Source organism: Galeopterus variegatus, unplaced genomic scaffold (genome assembly GCF_000696425.1).
Source record: "Galeopterus variegatus unplaced genomic scaffold, G_variegatus-3.0.2 Scaffold6923, whole genome shotgun sequence".
Taxonomy (NCBI): Eukaryota; Metazoa; Chordata; class Mammalia; order Dermoptera; family Cynocephalidae; genus Galeopterus; species Galeopterus variegatus.
The window spans coordinates 14,782-37,065 of NW_007733034.1; the positions used below are offsets into that span (position 1 = coordinate 14,782).

The window sequence follows — 22,284 nt, forward strand, 5'->3', positions numbered from 1 at the left end:
CAGTGTTGCCCCCGTACCGGACCGGGGACCGGCAACGGGATTGCAACCCTCGGTGTTGCGCCCACACCTCGCTCAGCCAGTGAGCGGGAACCGGTCTGTATGTGGGATCCGAACCCTCGGGCGGGAGCGCCGCCGCGCTTCCCAAGCGCGCCACCGGGCCGGCCCCGAGCTTCCCCATTTTCTGATATTCAGTTGGTATTACTATTAGCAGATGTTGTGAAAAGAATGTCTAATATAAAGGGAGCACATTCTAAAGAGCCCTTTTACCACTGGCCCACTTGGTAGTTTAGGGGCTCTTACCCAAACTGAGGCCAAATGATTAAGGTCTCATGAAAAGCTTGGGTTGACCCCAGCTATTTTCACTCAAAGCCAGTTTTCTTTTTCCTCCTGTGAGCCTTGGGAGGCTGCTCAGGCACCTCCTTGAAACCAGCTGCACCCTCGCACCTGAAAGCCGTTTGTCAAATGCCTTCTGTGCCTGTCCTTGCCCTGTATCCTTTTCTCTCCCCCATCATACATCCCAGAGGTCATTGCCTCTAGATGTTTGCAGGGTGGTCTGGACTTTCCATACACCTCACACAAGCCAGCATTATTCTTCCCAGCAGCCTCACCTCCCCCAACTGTGTAAAATGGGGTCCTACAATTCAGCTAAAAGTCCTCTGCATACTAAATGCCCTGGGCCTTCTAGAGAAGTGGGAAACTTTGGGGGTGGGGCAAGCCTGCATCTGGGAAGGCCAGATTCACATCTGGTGGATGAAATCTGAGGTTAACAGAAAGGATCACAGGCCTTTCTGGGCTCCAGTTTTCTCATCTGTCAAGTGGAGATCATCGCTTTTCCTTTACAGATGCAGTTTGGAGGAAACAGCCTGAATGGCCTTCCAGGCACAAGGGTGGTTTTCAACAGTCATTACTAATCCTTGACAAATTTTTTTTTTTACTTTTATTTTTAAAAATTTTATTTAATAATATAGAAATGTATTATGATGAACTCTTGAAAACAAAAATCTTAACTATCTGATCTAGAAAATTCAAAACTGTCCTAAGAGATGCAGAAAAGAAATAAAGGAAAAAAACTTAGATATAATGAGTTTTGAGCTTGATTTCAATCTCCCATAACAGTCTGCCAAAGAAAATGAATGTTGGTTACATGATAGTTATATTTAACAAGTTACACAACATATATAAAGATTATTATACCCTAAAAGAATTACGTGGAGGGTACTAACATCAATAAAACACATGTATTTCACAGGGCCTTAACCTTTAGACTAGTAGGGCCACAGCCCATAGATTAGAGGGACCACAGTCCTTAGATGAGGCTGTAGCTTAGTAGGATCTTTATCTTAGTAAGACCACAGTCCTTAGCTGTTAGAATGGCCAAAGCCCTTTAGTTTAGGCTGTAGCATAGTGGGGCCACAGCCCTGTAGTTGTTAGCAGGACCAAAGTCCTATAGTTTAGGGAATGGCTTAACTTTTTAGTATTGCACATAGAAATGCTAAGCTTGGGAAAAAACAGAAAACTTTCACAGGACTAAAAAGTCTCTGGTGTGGATAAGAAAATTGTAACACAGCAAAAGTGTTTGCTTTAAGGGCAGATGTCCTTGGTGCAGCTAAACCTAATTATGAAAAAGTGTGTATGCTAAAAGCTTCAAGGCTACTCTGCCAATTAGTGGTTGGTTCCACATTTCACTTTCCTAGGGAACTAAGTGTTGCCATAACGATTATCTCATTGGTTCTTTTGTATGTCACATAGCTTAGTTTTATGACTCCTTTGATGGTAAATTGCTTGAACTATTTTTAAGTTGCACCTGCTTTAATGAAAATTGTTATGTAGCCAGTTTGTTTATGATTTCACTATGACTGATTAACCACCTGTGTTCTTTTCTGTAACTTTCTTGGCTGGACAATGAAAACGGAGAGAAAACCTAATTCGGGGTTATTTCCCAGGAATTCCTTCTTTCTTGAAGAAGTTGTCTCCTGGAATTTAACCCCTTTGGGCATCTCATTGCTCAGGAGAAATGGGCTTTGAATAATCCTTTGCGTCTCCATCTCCGTCACCCTGGGGGAGTGGTGACAGAATTATGTAGTTAATGTTTGATTAAAATATGTACATCAATGGTGCTTTGTACACTGCTTACCTTTTTTTTTTTTTTGATTCTTTAAAAAAATTTTAAAAATTGAAAACATTTATCTAGACTGACCAAGACAAAAAGAAGACAGAAATTACTAAAATCAGAAATAAAGCAGGGGCATGGTAGAGCAGTTGCTTCTTCTATTATGCTGGAGTGGGCTTTGAGGAGAGAGATGTCCTCTTCTTTTTCCAGTCTCTGCTGGTGACTCTCCTTGTGTCACTGCAGTCTTGTGTCTGGCTGGCCGCCTGCATGGTGGCCGTGTCTACTGCTGTGGCGTCGAGCTGCTTTTGCAGCAGCCATGGCTGTGGCGGGCCACCCGTGAAATGGTGTTTTCAGCGTGCTCCTCACCTGCATCATCCGGGCCGAGGGGGCAGCTCTTGACTTATGCCTCAGGACTCAGAGCATGTTCTGTTTCTTGCCTCCATCGTCTAACCCTTTATAAGTTTTAAATTACTGAATTATTCCATCAAATACACAAAACAATCATGATCTAGGAAACTATTCATATGTCCATTTTACACCTGAGGAGCCCGAGAATAGGTCAGCCCACAGGTAATGATCAGGGAAATCTGGGAATTCCTGATGTATGGTGTTGGGAAAATATAGGAAAATAGTCAGGGCCGCTCAGATGTTCAGAATCTTGCCAAGAATTTGATGTAAATTAGGGACATTTGCCCAGGTGTTCCTTGGTTATTCTCTAATGTAATTGTGCATGTGCACCCAGGTGTCCTGGGTTATGACTTAACTATAAAGGATGAGGGGCTCTGATCCATGGTGCCCCCCATCCCTGGGATACCCCCAGGGGGCCATGGGGAGGCCGCTACTGCTACTGAAGGCTGTTGCTGCAAGCTGTTGCTGACAGGGTCTCTGGGACCCTCTGAGAGGCTGCTGCCACCGCCAGACTTATAAGCTGCTGGACCTGCTGTGCTGTAAGCTGCTGCTGCTGCTGAGGACTGAGCTTGTGTCATCTGCCAATGGCTCCCAGGATCTTTCCCAATTACCTAGAGCTTGTGGACCTGTGTGTCTGGGGTCTGGTGACCCAGTCTGTACAATGGGTTTGAAGGGCCTGAGCCCTATCTCTGACAATATAAACGGAAACGGTATAACTAAAATAATGAAACATTTTGGTTTTAGTTATGATTTGCCTTACTTGACAACTGGCTTAGGTGTGTAGCTTTACAAATGGGTACTTCATGAAGTTAATACACGTTCATTCACTGCCTTTCCCAGCCCCAAAACCAACACCCTCACATGCCGGGTCCTCACCTGTCTCTCAAGAAAGGTTCGGACGCTAAGACTCAAGCTGCTTATACCTCAGCATCGGCCCTGGGATAAGTCAGGGCTGCCTCATCATCATCTGGTTTGGTCTGGTGTTACCTCAGTGTGGGCCGAGTTTGAACCTACTGTTACCTTAGTGTCATTCATCACGTCATTTCTGCTCCAGCTCTACTACCAAAACATAACTAAGGTACTTCTGCACATTATCTCAGACCGAGGCATCTGCATTTTCATCAGGACAGAGCCTTAAAGAAACAATGTTAATGAAAGGATCCAGCACCCAGGATCCATGGAGGTTGTGAGGGGTGGAGTGGGGCAAGCTCCCTGCAGGCCTGTGGTCTGCCTGAGACGTAATCAGAAGATGCTTAATAACAGTAGACAGCTGCTGGCCATCGACCACCTGAGAAAAGGTGAAGGTATCATCAGCTTGAGCATTTGTGTCCAAGCCTTTCTTGAGAGACGGGTGAGGATCTGGCAGGTGAGGGCATCGGTTCTGGGGCTGGGAAAGGCAGTGAATGAACGTGTATGAGCTTCCTGAAGTGCCCGTACCTCAGGCATTCCCATAGTTCCCTGATCATTAGCTGTGGGCTGATCAAGTGACTTAACCTTTTCTCAGGTTAAGAAGACTGGAATATTGAAAAGAAACTGAGGCCAAACGTATAAAGCATAGGATTCACTGAGCCAATATGACGATTGCAACCAGGTAAACGCACAAGTCAGTTGCCCTGAGAGATACTCTCTAAAGAGGGCCAGCAGTGCCTAGCATTTTACCATCACAAGAAGGCGGAAGAATCAAAGGAGAAAGGACAGCCCCACCTGATCATTTCATTAATTCTTCTCTTGGTTGTACATGATGCATAGATTTGGGATTGTTACTGGATACTATCTTACATGCACAGATGCAGGGTAAGAATCACAAGGAGCCTTCTAGGACATTTTATGACTTTCTGGTGTCATCATGTCTGCTTCTAAGTAAAAATGGTCTTATGATAATGCTTTCCAGGACATGTGGACATGACTACTGACTTATCCTAGACGTTCCAAGGTACTACAATAAGTCTGACCTGGCCAGAGCAGATTTTTTTGTGATCAGGGATCAGCACTTTAGACGCTATCTCTTTAACCCTTGTGCAGATTGTGGGAGCTTGGCGCTGTAATATGTTTTCGGCAGACGGGAAAACAAAGACTTACAGGGATTAGCAGTTTGTACACGGACATACAACTCTGGAGTGTCACACACACCAGGAATTTGGACACACTCAGACTAGCTTCAGAGTCCCTGCTATCCCTGGCTCTGTCCCCCAGGTGCACAGTCCCAGGTGTTAAGTCCCAGATGGACTCTCAGCAGGCAGGAAGACCCTTAGGCAGAGGCTGGTAATCACACAGGAGGGGGTAAGACGGACTCATGAAGTCACCTAGGTGAACAATTTCTGATTCAGAAATCCCAGTGGGATGACTGTGATTTACTACTGCTGGAGTCCCAAATAATTTTTCTTTCTTTTATTTTTCAAGAGTAGTACCTTTAATATACCCCAAAGTCAAGTGGTCCTGCTGCATCTTCACCCTTGATGATGTTCTTGTTTTCTGTTCTTTACAGGAGAGGTTGCAGCATATAATGCAGGTATAGGTAACATTACAAACCTTGATGTGAACAGACTGACTACACTCTAAGACTATTCTAATGATATAATAGCCAGAAATGTATATTTTATGGACAATGATTTTAACATCAAAGAGACATGATCAGAAAATGCACATCTTCCCTCTTACTCTAAAATACAGCAATGCTAATTATAATCAAATTGTAATTCTGCTCATTCATGGTGAAGCTACAAGACTCTATCCTAAAGTGAATGACATTCAGTCATTACTTAGTTGTTGAGGGGAACACTGAAACAAAAAGAATAAAGTTTTCAAATCAACTTTTCCTTGTGCTTTAATCTTTTCCCACCACCAGTCAATTCTCATAACATATGAGTACAAGGTGATCAGAGAACTCAGGCCCCAGTTATGTGTCTCCAACAAAGTTTCCCTGGATCTTGACATTGCTCTGAGGCTGTACCATCATGCAAAGAGAGAGAGGGGAGAACCCTCACTGGCCACCCCCCATTTCAGAAAAGCTCCCACCCTGTGCCCTAGGAAGATCCAGCTGGCTTGCCAGAGTGGAACAAACAAACCAACCTAGATATTTGAACAATGCCATTCTTACCCATTTTGGAGTGAAACTATTAGGGAGAAAGGTGAGAGAATTAAACCAAATCATAGCACTAAAACCTCAAAGTCTAAACTAAGAAAGAATCACAGCAGGTTTAGTCAGTGGAAATGACTAGAATTTACAATATATTTTAATGAAAACACTTTCTCACCATCTTTAAATAAAAATGATTTGCACTTTTTAATCTGAAGTTGTGATGGCATCAGGACTCAATGGCTTCCTGCTCCACAGGTTTCAGATGCCATTGCACCACTAATTCCCCAGTGCTCTTGAGGCACGTGTTAGACATGTTCTCCTCTGTTGGAAGTCCTTGTGGCAACTTCAGGGGCTTGATTCTATGACACAAAAAAATGCACTTAGAATTACACTAGGTAACACATTTTTAGAACTGCTGAAATAACAAACAACAAACCTTATCAAATGTTTAACCACTTTCAGTTTTGCATTCACTGAAGGGATGTTCTTGTGAACTTGAGGGGTATGTGCCTATGAACAAAATAAACAATGTTATGGATCAATTTATAAAGTAGATGGTTCCATGTTTCAGCAAAATGTTAAATTGAAGGTTCATTCTGTCTAAATCAAATTTACAAATAAGTTACACTAAGTAATACATTTAAACATGAGAAATAGTATATACCTAAAAGTTTAAAAAGTGTAAAATTGAAAGCAAATTTAAATAACACTAAAGATGACTAAAATGCTTGCATACTTTTTCTAATCCAAGCATCTTTATTATATCTTTTTCCCAATATGGACGTCCTTTTGTACTTTTTATTCTGGTAACAATATGTAATTTATGAGGGTTCTGTGGGTCCCCACCATATTTTTCATGATCTGCAGGTGAAGCCTGAAACACCTAGAAAAGAAGAATTACAAATGTTAAATTTTCAACTTACAGTTTCTAGGAACTCCCATTTTTTCTTAAAAAGCAAACAGATACCCCACCCCCCACATAATAATCTCTTCCCTATACTTTATAAAATCCTCAGCCTCAAACTGAACTCTTTTACCAGTGTGATGTCACAGATCTATGGAGCCTAAGGATTTCATATTCTAAGAAAAAGATCGCACAGGCAAGGATTTTTTTGTTTTGTTTTTTAACCTACAGAACAAAGCAAAACAACTAGATGACACTAAAGAGTTCAAATGCCAGGAAGATGTATTAGCAACATGACGAGCTGAGCACTAGGCTTTATTCCCCTCCCTATTCTCAGGTTAGGAGTTGACTGTCAAGTGGGGGAACCAACATGTAAGTTAAAAATGGTAATAAAACATGAGTATTATAAAAAGTACGTACAAAGTACTATGAGAGTACAGACAAATGACTAACGAACTCTGAGGGATGAGAAACATCCCCACAGAGCTGGCATTTGAACTAAATCTCTAAGAATCAAAAGGTTCTAGGAAGCTATCCCACAGAAACACTCCCCTAAGTACACAATACAAAATGTACTGATAAGGATGTACAGTGTAACAGTATTTGTAATACAGAAAATTTTAAAGGCAACACCCATGTTCCTCAATAGAATGACTAAATAAGTTATGATGCATCTGTTCTAAATAGAATGAATAATATAGCTAAATAAAATATAATACAAATACATAAATTCTAATGTATCCTATGGTATACAATGCTGCCATTAAAATGAATAAGGTTTACTATCTTGGTAGGTACTAACACTGAAAGATGGCCATAATATACTAAAGCCAAAAAAAGATTTCCATACCACTATGTGTAGTAGGACCTTATATTTGTATCACTGGTACCAAATACATGGGTGGATACATATGGTACATTCTATAAATACTGTCTGTAAGAATCACATATAATATGTATAAAGGTCTCAAAGACATTAGATCAAGAGTCATAATTCTGGGAAATCAGACTGAGAAAAAACAGAACCCCCCAAAAGAAGGTATTTTAATCAAAAATATTAATCAATGATCAAAAATATTGTAAACTTGTCAACTGAGAGGTTCACATTCTAGTCTTAAATGAGGAAAGCAGCTAGAGAAGCATTACATATGAAATGATTCATATTTTAAAAGCTTACAACAGAAAAGGATATGGGAGAAAGTGACAGCAGCTGTCCTTGGGTGGGTGAGATTAAGGGTATTTTTTGGTTCTTTTTGCTTGTTTGCATTTTTCTTGGGACTTTGAAGAGGTTAGGGTGAGAAGAATGGTGGAAATCAGAGGATGGGGTAGTTGTGCTAGAGAAAAGGAGAGACTATATAAAGAAGCAATGTGAAAGAGCATGAAACATCTGGGAAAAGCAAGTGGTTCAGTGTGCCTAATGTAGATAAAGAGTATGAAAAGCGATGTAGGAGATGAAGTTAAACTAAGCCCAACTATGCTGAGCCATTACAAATTACCAGTAGAGACACAGAGCTACTGACGGTTTGAAGCAATATGACCACATTTCAAAAAGAGATTCAGAAAGAAAATCCTTACAAGAGAATAAAATGAACTGGGGCTGGGAGACTAGTACAAAGAAATCCAGTTAGGAAGTACTTATGGCCACGGTTTTACAGCCTGAACTACAGTAGTTGCAACACAAAAGGGACCAGTTTAGGCAGTAAAATAGATGGATTTGTGGTGGGTGAAGGAGAAGGAAGTTAAGCTGGACCCAGATGTCTGTAGCCTGGGAAATCGGGCAGAGCACGGCAGCATTAACTGACATACTAACACAGGAAGAGCACCCTGTTTCTTTGACTGGTTGCGTGGAGGAAACGTAAGATGAGTTTAACTTGAAACACCTATGAGTTACCCAAGCAGCAATGTCTAGAAACCAGCTGAGAATAAAGGAATAGGTTCAAGACAGGAGCTGGAGATACACATCTCAGTCATTTTTATGAAGTTTAAAAGTTTTTACACTTACCACAGCTGACGATCAAATCATTGCCTTGAATATTTTAAATGAATGCCAACATATATATCTACCCTTTACTTCCAGAAACACAGAGTAAGAAACATGGAAAATAAAAGACAATATAGTTGTGGAAAGGATAGCAGTAGAAAGACCATGACCTGAAAAATAAAGGGGTTTTTGATAAAAGAACATCAAGCACATTAAAGATATCAAGGTAGTCAACAGTAATACTATTTTCTCTTTAAAAAAAAAAAACCAGTGGAGGAGGGCAGCCCCTCGTCCGGAAGCAGGCAAGAGACAGAGCATGCCTGGGGTCCTAGGCAGGAGCCAAGGGCCAGCCCCCTCTACCCATAAGCAGGCAAGAAACAGAACACGCCCGGAGTCCCAGGCAGGAGCTGAGGACAGAATTCCCTGCCCAGAAGCAGGCAAGGAACATGCTGAAAACACCACTTCGCACGGATGGCCCACCACAGTCACCGCCACAGCCATGGCTGCTGCAAAAGCAGCTGATGCCACAGCAGTAGACACAGCCACCATGTAGACTGCCTGCCAGACATTCGACTGCAGTGACACAAGGAGAGTCATGAGCAGGGACCGGAAAAAGAAGAGGACGTGTCTCTCCTCAAAGCCCACCCCAGTATAACGGAAGAAGCAACTGCTCTACCATGCCCCTGCTTTATTTCTGATTTTAGTAATTTCTGTCTTCTCTCTTTTTTCTTCGTCAGTCTACAGAAACGTTTGCAAATTCTGTTGATCCTTTTAAAGAATCAACTTTTGGTTTTGTTGACTTTCTCTATTGTTTTTTTAATTCCCTATTTTATATATTTGTTATAATATTTGTTACTTCCTACTTATATTTGCTTTTGGTTTAGTTTGCTCTTTTTCCATTTTCTCAAGGTAGAAGTTTACATTACTAATTTGAGATTTTTCTTATTTTTAACATAAGTGTTTAAAAGTGTAAGTTTTCCTCCAAGCACTGCATGAGCACTGTGTCCTATGAAGTTTGAAATGTTGAGCTTTGATTTTTAACTCAAGGTACTCTCTAATTTCCCTGTGATTTTTCTTTTTACCCATTGTTTATGTAGGATAATGTTTCATTTCCACACATTTGTGAACTTTCTAAATTTCCTTCTGTTATTTTGGTGAGAGAATATATTTTCTATGATCTTAGTCCTTTTAAATGTAGTAAGACTTGTGGCAAAAAAAAAAATATATATATATATATATATGTATATATACATGTATATGTGTATATGTGTGTGTGTGTGTGTGTATATATATATATATATATATATATATATATATATATATATATATGAAAAAAAAAAATCTGTGGAGAGTGGTGGTTGCCAGGGCTGAGGAGAGGGGAGAAAATCAATGGAGGGCTTAATCAGTGTTTTCTTTTTCTTTTTTTCAGAAAAAGCTGAAAGATGCAAAGTAGCAATGGTTGATATAGAAAATGAAACTGTCCCAGTGCCACATCTTTTTTTTTTTTTTTCCTTTTTGTCTTTTTTTGTGACCGGCAATGGATCGCAACCCTCAGTGTCGCACCCGTACCGGACCAGGACCGGCAACAGGATCGCAACCCTCGGTGTTGCGCCTGCACCTCGCTCAGCCAGTGAGCGGGAACCGGTCTGTATGTGGGATCCGAACCCTCGGCGGGAGTGTCGCTGCGCTCCCAAGCGGCGCACTGTAGCAGTGCGCCACCGGGCCGGCCCCCCAGTGCCACATCTTAAGGAAGAAAAAAAAAGTGAAACTGAAGAGTCCCATAGTAAGAGAGCCTGAGTAGGAAGACTCACTGTTTTCTCAGAACAATGGTGACATAAAAACACAAAATATAAAGGGAGAAAAACATACGCTGGAATAAACAGACTCTGACAGAATAAAAACCACTACTGTGAAGGCCAAAGGCACAGATAACAGAACACATTTTTATTTTTAATAACCATTTGCATAAATCCCACGGTGTTTTAAAAACTGCACCACTACCTACATTCACATATAATTTAATATAAAAGCTTTCAATATTACAAAAATAGGTACCTTTTAAAATACACGTTTTTAAAAAAACAGTAACATTAAAAAACCCCATTATTCTTACTTTATCTGGAATTCTTGACTTGGTAAATTTGTGACGAATCCAATCGGTACAAATGAGAGACTCCACACCTTTTGTCACAGTCTAAAATATGATATAAAACATTTGTTTTTTAGAACTCTGTCTAGTGCAGAAATTCATACCCACCAATCTTTAGGTGACAAAAATCTATTCTTACCTAACTTGTAATTCTTAAAGGTTTATTTCAGCTCCCTAGCTGAATGAATATATCCCATCTAACCACTAACATATTATAAAGCTAAAAGCACATAAACATAGACTTCTAGGTCAGGGGCTGATAATCTTTTTCTGTTAAGGACAAAATAATAAGTATTTCCAGCTCTGGAGCTACACAGTCTCTGTTGCCACGACTTGACTCTGCTATTACAGGGTAAAAGCAGTCATAGATAATGTACAAACAAATGGGCATGGCTGTGTTTCAATAAAACTTTACAAAAATAAGTGGCAGGCAGAATTTGGTCTGGATGCCATAGTTTACCAACTCCTGCTCTAGACAATAATTCACCTTTAACAATACAATGTAAAAGAAATCCAAAATAAGTTTCTGGTTTTCTAGCCATCATCAACGGTGCCATCATTCCCAGTTCCCATCTCTTGTTCCTGCTCTACATCCCTCTAATCCTGTTTCTCTCTGGCTACTGAAGAAAAACGACTCATTGCCAACCTTCAGTTCATACCAGGAAACTGCTCTGTGAGTGGGCAACAGTCATTCCCTTCTAGCCTTCCCTGGATTGCAGAGACAGCACAACAACTAGAGAACAGGCAGGAGGGAATGGGAGTGGGAAAGGAAAACATGGGCTTTTTTTACACACCAAGAGCTCTGAGCTTCCAATCCTGGTTCTGCTGCCCAGCAGCTGTGAGACACGAGACACTCAATCTCTCAGAGGGTCAATTTCCTTTGCTCTTAGAAGGGAATAGTACTGACCTCATAGGATTAATCTGAGGTTAAGTTAATGTATGTAAAGCACCTGACATGAGTACATTAGGCTGCACCGCTGCACTTGCCAAAAGAAAGGAAATACATGAAAATACTAACATTAATGGTTTCTGTGGAGATTGTTTCTCTTCTTTCTGCTTTTCTATATTTTTCTAATTTTCTATGATTGAAAATGTACTCCTTTCATGATTGAAAGAAATAAACCTAAAACTTTAAGAAGATTAAAGCAGACTAAGGGGAATCAACAGTAGCTATTTTTTTACTGTCAGCTCTCCAGGGAAAGATCTTTTGTCATTCCAAATCTTTACACATGAAACAGCAGATAAACCTGAAATAAACAAAATTAACCCTCAACATTAAAAAATATTAAGATACAAAAAAAGGAATTTGTAAAAGAATTTAACTTGCTTGTATGTTTTGTAATTAGAAAAAAAATTCCTGAGGAATAAAAATCATTTTTTTTTAAATAGAAACACTTACCTGTAATCTGCCTGGGGTCCTGTGAACTACTGAATGCAAAACCCCTGCCATAAGTGTAGTGATTGTTCTCTTTAGAGACTGTGAGAAGTTGAAAATAGATCCATCAGTCAAATACATCTTGGAGATGGACAGGTCCCCCACATGTCCCCCTTCTTCTATAGTATTAAAAAACGAAGCATCAAGTTAATTGTAAATCTGATTAAAGTTTAACAGTAAAATCTTGGTTATTTTAATACAATAAGGACAAGAATTAATTTATAATAAATGTTTTATTCAGGGTTCAGCAAAACCACAGATAGTGCTGAACTACGTCCCATTTTTATCAAATGAGTTAGAGCCTAGGTTGATTCCATAAAACCAGGAATTAATAGTTTTCTTCAGCACTGAGGGCAGATAAGAATGCTTTGTCATAGAATCACAGAAAATTAGGCTGGCTGGTTAGCTCAGTTGGTTAGAACATGGCCTATTGTAACACTAAGGTCAAGGGTTTGGATCCCCATACTGGCCAGACACACACACATTACCCCTCAAAAAAAAAAAAAAACCCTTATTTTTTAAAAAAGAAAGAAAATTAAATAGTTAGAAGGGACTGAAGAAATCCCAACTCATATAATTAGAATAGACTACCCTCTTTATGTATGAAAAAAATGAATCTCAGAAAGTTCAATCATTTATCCAAGGTTCTCCAGCTATCAAAAGAGTATGTGGTCTGGAATCCAATTCTAATTCCTAGTACAGTACATTATCACTAAATGATAACAATTTTCTGTTGAAAGTAGAAATCTCTTTTTTGCTTATTTGTATTTTTAAAACTATTCTTAATGTACACACATTGCTTCTAGAACCTAAAAAGGTCATGTTTATTTAGACAAAAAACAATGTTGGCTTACTACACTGATATATACCAAAAGCAGAAAGATTAGATTTGTGAACTACATGTATGAGGATACTTCAAAAAAGTTCATGAAAAGATTCATATTATTTTAATTCTACATTTCCACGCACCTACTGAAGTACCCTCATATATCTTAGACAGTTGACTTAATTTGCGTGTTTTAATTTCTTGCAAATGAGATATTCTACAAAACACCTTAAACAATACCTGGTACATGGGAAGTCCTCAATAAGTAGTACCTTTTATTAGTACAAAGTTATTAAATTATTACTAAGCTAGTAAAATTCTCTAACACACTATTGAAATAGGGTAAGTGCTGCATTTCAGTGTCCACCAGATTCTAGCTCCCTCAAGTTCCGCAAGTCTTTCCTGTGATGTGAACAAAGCAATGGAGTTGTGGGAATCAATGCAAGATATCCCCTGAAAAGAGCCAGGCCTCAGAAAAATTCTTCAGCAACTGAACCAATCTAATGCTAAATTATTTTACCATACTTCTTCCTCTCAAGTTATGCATTATATACTAATCCGACCCATTTAACTTCACATTCTGTTAAATCTTTCTCTTATCACTTAGATTTCATTAAAATCCTCCTAACTGGCCTTCCAGCTTTCAATCCAACACCCCTAAAGTCTTGTTGTCATAGCAGCAATAGGTCCTCTCATTAAATCCTAAATCAGATAATGTCACTCTGCTCAAAACCTTCCAAAGAGCCAGGTTTCTCACTGTTGGAGTGGAAGGTTACATATAAGAAGCAAGAGGGGAAGGCTAGAATGATCCATGTATACCAGATTAGAGCTGGAACTCATGTTTAGCTTAATGTACATACTGATGGAGACAGAAATTATTATAGCTATGTATGTATACATAGGTTAGCTCTGTTAGCTGGAAGGGCCAGAAAGCAGTAGCACCCCATAACAATGAACACACCCAGTGCTCAGATCTTGGTTTCTAACAGCATTTCTCTTATAAAAAGAACCAGGGCTCCTTGGAGAAATGGCTGAGCATTTTGTAGTGCCAGAAAGGAACTATAGTCATGCATTACTTAATTACATGGATACGTTCTAAGAAATGCACGTTAGGTGATTTTATATCTGCATGAACGTCATAGAGTGCACTTACACGGTATAGCCTACTATATATCTAGGCTATATGGTATATCTACTATAATCTTATGGGACTGGGATGGCTGGTTGGCTCAGCTGGTTAGAGCACTGCGTTTTAACATCAAGGTCAAGGGTTTGGATCCCCTTACTGGCAAAAAAAAAAAAAAAAAAAAAATCTTATGGGCAACCATTGTATATGTGGTCTGTCACCTGAAATGCCGTCATACAGCCCATAACTGTACTAAAAAAACAAACTGATGGGAGTATGTCAAAGGGACACAGGAACCAACTGAAAGGGCTCCCAATGGCCAAAGCTGGAACAATCTGAGCAACAAAATAAGTAACAAAGTATTGGCTTATAAATCAAACCAAAAATAAATAACTGTAAGTCTATACTGATATAAGTAAGTCAATAAATTAATGAGAGAGAAGAAACAAATCTCCCATACAGAAGAATTCTAAACAATTTACGTAGATGCTCTCCCCGCAAAGAGATGAAGCAAAACTACTCATCTCTTAAGTGTGGTCCATGCTTAAGGACTTGCTTCCAAAGACTACAGTACAGAAAAGGGGGAAATACTTCATAGTAGAGAAACCTGACAAACACTACCTCAGCCAAGTGAGCCAGGTTAATTAATATCAACAGTGCCCAGAATAGCTAACGCAATCCTGAGCAAGAAAAAATAAAGCTGGAGACTTACACTACCTGACTTCAAATTATACTACAAAGCTACAGTAACCACAATAGCATGGTACTGGCATAAAAACAGACACTCGGACCAATAGAACAGAATAGAGAAGCCAGAAATCAACCCACACACTTAAAGCCAACTCATCTTTCACAAAGGCACCAAGAACATACATTGGGGAAAAGACTGCCTCTTCAATAAATTGTGCTGAACATCCATATGTAGAAGAATAAAACTAGACCCATACCTCTCGCCATATACCAAAACCAACTCAAAATGGATTAAAGACTTAAATATAAGACCTGAAACTATAAAACTCTTAAAAGAAAACATAGGGGAAACATGTCAGGAAGTAGGACTGGGCAAAGACTTTATGAATATGATCCTAAAGGCACAGTTAATGAAAGGAAAAATAAACAAATGGGGATTATATCAAACTAAGAGGCTTCTACAAAGCAAAAGAAACAATAAAGTGAAAAGACAACCAACAGAGTGGGAGAAAATGTTTGCAAACTACGCATTTGATGAGGGATTAATATCCAGAATATACAAGGAACTCAAACAATGTAACAGTAAAAAAACAAGTAACCCAATTAAAAAATAGGCAAAGGAGCTGAATAGGCATTTCTCAAAGGAAGATATACTAATGGCCAATGGACACATGAAAAAATGCTCAACATCACTAAGCATCAGGGAAATGCAAATAAAGCCACACTGAGATATCATCTCACCCCAGTTAGACTGGCTAATATCAAAAAGACAGAGAATAACACATGTTGGTGAGGATGTGTGGAAAAGGGAACCCTCCTACACTGTTGGTAGGATTGCAAATTACTGCAGCCATTATGGAAAACAGTATGCAGGCTCCTCAAACAACCACAGATAGAACTGCCATGCGATAAAGCAATCCCACTGCTGAGTATGTACCTGAAGGAATGGAAATTGTCATGTCAAAGGGATACCTGCACTCCCATGTTTATCACAGCTCTATTTAGTATAGCCAAGAGTTGGAACCAACCTAAATGTCCATTGATGGATGACTGGATAAGGAAAATATATATATACATACAGTGGAATATATACACAATGGAATACTACTCTGTCATAAAAAAAGAATGAAACAGCTATAAAAAAGAATGAAATTCTGCCATTTGCAGCAACATGGATAAACTTAGAGAAAATTACATTAAGTGAAATAAGCCAGGCATGGAGAGAGAAATACTGCGCGTCCTCTCTCCTAAGTGGGAGCTAAAAAATAAACAAAGAAAGAAACATACAACAATCACAATAATTCATTGAACTTTCAAAAGGAGAGAACAGAACTGAGACCACCAGAGGTAGGAAAGGGGGAGGGAGAGAGAAGTTTAGCAAGAAATTGGAAAAGGACCACAAAAAATGATTATATTGCATAATGTTGAATGTACTAATTATCCTGATTTGAGCAGCACATATTGCACACGGGTATTGATATTCAACGTTTACCCCACAGATATGTATAATCAATTATGTTTCAGTAAAAAGCCAACAAGAACAAAAATCAACAGTGATGAGAAAGGTCAAGTTGATAGCATGTAACCCTGATATGATGAAATGAGAATGGCACTTCATTTCTATGATCTTCTTCCCCCAAATCCATATCTTACTCTAAGAGAAAAACATCAGACAATCTCCAATTGAGGGGCATTGTACAAAATACTCAAACAGTTACCTCTTCAAATACCTAACTACCTCAAAACTGCTAAGGCCATCAGAAACAAGTAAAGTCTGAAAAACTGTCACAGTCAAGAGGAGCCTATAGAGACACAACCATTAAATGTAATATAGTATCCTGGATGGAATCCTGCAACAGTAAAAGAACATTAGGCAAAAACTAAGAATATCTGAATAATGTATGAGCTTCATTTAATAATATATCAATATTGGCTCATCAACCCATAACAAATGTAGCACACTACCACACCAATATATGATGTTAATAAAAAGGCAAACTGGGTGTGGCATATATGGGAACTGCACCGCACTATTTTCACAACTTTTCTGGAGATCTAACATTATTCAAAAATAAAGTTCACTTCTTAAAAATTAAAAACCTCCAATGCCTCTCCATTTCAGTAACAGCAAAGGCCAAAATCCTTACTCCCCACCCCCCATTCCCTTGCACACCACTGCCAACCTCCCCCACCTCCAGGATTTCATCTCCAATTACTTTGTTGCTTAATCACTAGACAAGCTGGCCCCCTTGCCTGACCTGGAACTAGCCAAGCAGGCATGCTCCCTTTGATTTGCTGCTGGCTCTCCTGGAATGACCCTGGCATTCATGTGGCTAAATCCCTTCCCTCTTTGAATTTTTGGCTCATATCTTATCTTCTCAATGAGGTCTACTCTGATCATGTTATTTAACATCTTCATCTACGCCACAATTGTCAGCATTCCCAATCCCTCTTACTCTAATTGATTTTCTTTACACAGCACTTACCATCTTCTGACATAACTTGTTAGGTTTGTTGTTTACTGTCTGTCTCCACTCAATAGCACGTTAGTTCCACAGGACAAGGATTTTAAAATTTTGTTTTTTTGGGTTATACTCACAGATGAATCCCAATCATCTACTTAAAGCGGCATCTTCCCTGTAGTAGCCACTCAATATATTTTTGCTGAATGAATAAAGTTTAATTTACAGACTTCAGAGGGTTCGATCCCCATACCCGCGGCCAAAAAAAAAAAAAAAAAAAAAGTTTACAGACTTCAGAAGATGTGCCAAAAATTATAAGTTTTAAGAAAGTAAAGATTATTCTTAATAATTAGGCACATCACTCTTGGACCTTGAAGCAATTATACGGTCTCCTACTGTACAATAACTTTCTTGCACAGCTGCAAAAAATGGGAAAATACTATGTATCATGAGAAGTACGATCCCATTTCTATTTTTAAAAAAGTCTGTAAATGTGTGTGTATACATAGAAAAACTGAAAGGTTGTCAGAAAAACGTTTACATATCCCTGGGGGGTAGGCTACAAGGTAGGTTTTTTCTCCTTGTAATGTCCGATAGCTTCCCCCCCCCCCAATAACCATGCATGCAATGTTCTTTTAAAAAGCTATTTCTTTTTCTAAAAAGACACCTATTTAGTTATAAAAGGAGGGAAAACACTACTGAAAATGCAGAACTCAGGATTTTCCTTGAAATAAACCGAGGTGTCTGAAGGAAAGAAATATGTCTCTTCCCCGAGCTCCTAATACCTAACAAGTAGTGGGCAGGCCTCATAACTGCTTCTTGGCAAAAAAGGCAAAACAAGCAGCTTTGGGTAGGTGGCAATTAAAAGATGGTTGCAAAATCATAGTTTTTAGTAAAATGGCAAATATTTTAACTGCCAACTCCGGGAAGCCTGCTTTCTAAAATGCAGCTATTTTAAAATAAGGCAATTTTGTGTCTTCATTATAAAAAATCAAGTTACACTGATCCCCAGTGGGATCCTTAAGTTACGAGTAAAGCAGCGGCACAGAAACTGCTAAATATTCGACTTCCCTTCCCCAAGCCGTCCAGCCTCGGCGGCTCCGCCCACGAGCGCCGAGAGTCGGAGGTGGACCAGCCGCGCGGCCCGTGACCCCTCCAACTGGGACAGGATCTGGCCGGCCAATGGCCTTCTGGAAGCCAATAAGATGGGACCGGGACGCAGACCCATTTAGGTCGCCGTGATCCTCCAACTCAGAACGGAATAGGGAAAAATCAATCAGCATCTGCAGAGGTTCCCAGATACACACTCCTGGCGAAAAATGCAGTAACGTTAGCCTCTCACTCCCCACTCACCAGCGCCCGCTAAACGTTCGGCCTGAACTTCCCCACCGAGGGGAAGACTCCGAGCACAGGAAGGGCTACCAATTGCGACACTCAAAGCCGCCCGACTCAGCGCGCGCGACCGGCGAACTAGGGCACTTTAGTTCCGGCGAAGTAGCTCCCACTCAGAAGGGCCGTAGAAAGAGAGCGCAGGCGCTTGGGAGTCACGGGGCCTCTTCCCACAAGCGTCGCAGACACGCGCAGCTTTGTCACGGGTTGCGGCGGGGGCGAGTTCCCGGAATCGTGGCCATGTCAGGGCTGGGGCAGGACCCGGAAAGCAGAGCGGCTGTCACTGTGCTAAAGCGGGCGGTGGAACTAGATTCGGAGTCCCGGTACCAGCAGGCTCTGGTGTGCTACCAAGAGGGGATTGATATGCTCCTGCAGGTTCTGAAAGGTGAGCAATGAGCCATGGAGGGGAGGACCGGAGGAGAAGGAGCAGGTTCCCACTGTGTCTGGGGTGGACTGAAAGAGTTAAAGACGAATTCTTACACTGCACGAGGAAGCAGCCGAATACAGAAGTTGGCATCTTCTACAGGACTACTGGGCTAGTTTCGTTTACACCATGAACAGATTGACGTCATCAAGAAAAAGGGGAGGGTAGTATTCTAGTTTAAGACTTAAGAGACATAATCAAGGGTAATATATAAGCCTTGCTAGGATCTGGGTTTGGACGAACGTTAAAAGACATTTCTGGATCAGTTTGGAAAGTTTGAATATGGATTGGATGACATTAAAATTATTAATTTTGTTAGGCAGTGTGAAGTTGAAGCAAATATGGCAAAAATGCTAACGATTTTTAAAATCTAGGTGATGCATCAGAAAGTTGTTCATTATACTATTATCTTCATTTTCTCGTTTAAACACTTCCATAAAAGTAAACAAAAATAAAATAACGTAGATAAGTTTTTTCTTAAATGCATGTACTGAAATTTGGTGTGAGAAATGCACAGGATTGTGGATGGGGTAGTGAGACTTTTCCTATTACGTAGTTACTCAGTGTTGAGAAGTGCCCAAATATACCTTAATGCCCAGAACAACTCCTAGTTCAGAGTAGACACTCAATAATTATGTATGAAATTGATAAAGACCACCTCCTGCTCCGCAACCGCTGGAGCTCCCAGTCTGGCCTAAGAGTGCTGCTCCCTCTATGCTCTTTCTAGTTTAAGCTTGTAGAGGGTCCCTTTTCAGCAGAGGGTTTGGTGCTTTTCTCAGAACTAAAAGTATAAACACTTTGTGCAGGGTCCATTTGATGATAATGATGATGACAACGACAGTAAGTGCATAGCTATCATTTATGAGTGCTGAGTGCCAGCCACTGTGCAGAGCACATTAAAAGCATGATCTTGTTTCATCCTTAAAATTGCCCTATGAAGTAGGAGTTGATGGTATTCTTGTTTTACAGCACAGAACAGTAGTTAGCTTTTAAGTTCTGCCACTAGGATGTGGTAGAGCCATTACTGGAACCCAAGGCCTATATGACTCTGGTATACTGAATCCCAGGAAGGGAGATGATGTACAGTGTTGGTCAGGTGGAACACTGCTCAAGTCCTAGCTGCTCTAAGCATCTGAAGCATGAGAATCACGTGAGTTCTGCTCCAGTGTGCTTCACTGATCCGGTAGAGATTACAGAGACAGTGACATGACAGAGACAGGTTAAGACCCAAAATGCAAATAACTAAACATAGGTAATAAGTGCCAGGACAGAGATATAGGCAAGTGCAATGAGGATTTAAACATTTAAAGGCCATTTGGGGATGGAAAAGGAGAATGATGTTTCATAGGGCCTTTGGAAGAATAAGTAGAATTTCAGAAGTTAGAAATTTGGCTAGGAGTACTCAAATTATGTCTGCTGATTAATCAAAAATGTGGGTCAGTTTGGTTCAGCGTATGTCTGAAGAGGAAGAGTAAGAAGTAAACTTTAAAGGTAAATTGGGGCTTGGATCACATTATGGATGGCCTTGACTGCCAGGAGACTTTAACTCATTCTGTAGTCAGGGAAAAACCATTTAGGGTTTTTCCAAAGGAGTGATATAAAGTTCCATTTCAAGGCTTGTCTCTCTTAGGAATTTGCCCCTTTCTCCCAAATATTTGCATGGCATACTCCCTCTCCTCCTTCAGGACTTCACACAAATATCACCTTTTTTATGAGGCTTTCCCTGACCTCTAGTGTAAAATTATTATTTTTTTTTTCCTTTTTTTTTTGTCTTTTTTCGTGTCCGGAAACGGATCGCAACCCTCAGTGTCGCGCCCGTACCGGACCGGGACCGGCAACGGGATCGCAAACCTCGGTGCTGCGCCCGCACCTCGCTCAGCCAGTGAGCGGGAACCGGTCTGTATGTGGGATCCGAACCCTCGCGGGAGCGTCGCCGCGCTCCCAAGCGGCGCACTGCAGCAGTGCGCCACCGGCCGGCCCTCTAGTGTAAAATTTTAACTCCATCCCAGCACTCCCTGTCCTCCTTCCTTGCTTTATTTTGTTTAATAGCACTTATCACAATCTATACATATTTTGCCAGTTTGTTTTTATTGTCGTCTTTCTTCCCACTTGAGTGATAGGGAAAATTGTGTCTGTTTTACTGACTGCTGTATTCTCAGTGCTTAGAATAATGCCTGGCACGTAGTAAGTTCTGAATATTTCTTGAATAAATGACTGAATATAACAAGGGTTTGGAACAGTCGTTAACCTGTAGAGACTGAAGTCAAGCAGACCAATTAAGGAGCTACTGCAGGGATCAAGATGATAGGTGATAAAAAAAAAAGAAAAAAGCCTGAGTGAACCAGGGGGATGACACCAATATTAGTATAAGGAGGGAACTGTATGGATGTTGAATTACTGGCATTGGCACATGACTAAATGTTGGGTTGAGATTCCAATGAGACTCAAAGATGGCTGTAAAAGGTTTCAAGCCTGGAAAAACGAGGTATGATGGTTGAAGGATGGGTGTACAGTGTCAAACACTGCAAACTGATCAAGGACAATGACTAAGGAAGGACTACTACATTTATAGAGCGGAAGTCACTGGTGAACTTAGCTTTAAGATAGTTCAAAATATTTTTATCTAAAGACCAAATGGCAAATAGTTAAATTGAGTGTGTAGACTACTTTTCCAAGAAGGATGTCAGTAAAGATAAGAAGAGTAAGAAATTCATAATTTAAAAGCATCACAAGGTTGAAGAAAGGTGGTTTTTGTTTTGTTTTGGTAGGAGAGAGATGGGGGAAATGGAGCATGTTTATAGGCAGTAAGTAGCAAAATAACAGTGGAGTTTAAGAAAAGGGATACTAGATAAAGTGTGGTTCTACAGGAAGCCCAGAGTGAGGTGTATGGATTCCGAGTATGGAAAGAATTACGTAGATGATAATGACATTGATAACTAACATGTATTGAGTATTTCCTACACGTCAGCCTCTTTTATAATTAATTATCACAACAACTCTCTAAGGTACTGTTACTATCTCCATATTACAGACGAGGATACAGAGAGACTAAATAACTGGCCAGGGTCACACAGCCAAAAGTGGCAAAGCAGGTTTTGAACTAAAACAATCTGACTTCAGACACTTTTCTGTGAACTATTCTTCATACTACCTTGTTGTAAAGAGACCATAAAATACTTTATCCTGACAAAAAAAGACAGTACAAAGCTTTTGTGTTTAGACAAGCATATATCAACTTAGTGGAAAAATAGGAGTTCTCGTATCCACTTGGGAGGAACAAATAGGATTCCTCACAAGAGAT

General features: G+C 40.1%; 2 protein-coding genes across 5 annotated transcripts in view; one reads left to right on the top strand and one right to left on the bottom strand.

Annotated features, from left to right (window-relative positions):
• Positions 1 to 4,891: 4,891 nt before the first annotated feature.
• On the bottom strand, positions 4,892 to 18,656 carry MRPL30 (mitochondrial ribosomal protein L30). 4 transcript variants are annotated; one of them, XM_008591451.1, is made up of 6 exons: positions 18,524 to 18,656; positions 11,291 to 11,364; positions 10,596 to 10,676; positions 6,334 to 6,480; positions 6,034 to 6,107; positions 4,892 to 5,956 (listed from the first exon to the last, which is right to left on the bottom strand). In XM_008591451.1, the coding sequence occupies exons 2-6, from the start codon at positions 11,321 to 11,323 to the stop codon at positions 5,824 to 5,826; spliced, it is 468 nt and encodes a 155-aa protein (XP_008589673.1). In that variant the 5' UTR covers positions 11,324 to 11,364; positions 18,524 to 18,656; the 3' UTR covers positions 4,892 to 5,823. The 4 variants fall into 4 exon arrangements, with proteins under 4 accessions (XP_008589673.1, XP_008589669.1, XP_008589670.1 ...); XM_008591447.1 differs by lacking the exon at positions 11,291 to 11,364 and adding an exon at positions 12,031 to 12,185 and having other exon boundaries at positions 18,524 to 18,655; XM_008591448.1 differs by lacking the exon at positions 11,291 to 11,364 and adding an exon at positions 12,031 to 12,108 and having other exon boundaries at positions 18,524 to 18,650.
• Positions 18,657 to 18,753: 97 nt separating this feature from the next.
• MITD1 (MIT, microtubule interacting and transport, domain containing 1) overlaps positions 18,754 to 22,284 on the top strand; it is a 14,315-nt gene continuing 10,784 nt past the window's right edge. The window contains exon 1 of the mRNA XM_008591446.1: positions 18,754 to 18,944. Within this exon, the coding sequence (XP_008589668.1) occupies positions 18,800 to 18,944 (145 nt within the window). The 5' untranslated portion in view covers positions 18,754 to 18,799. The remainder of the gene's footprint in view (positions 18,945 to 22,284) is intronic.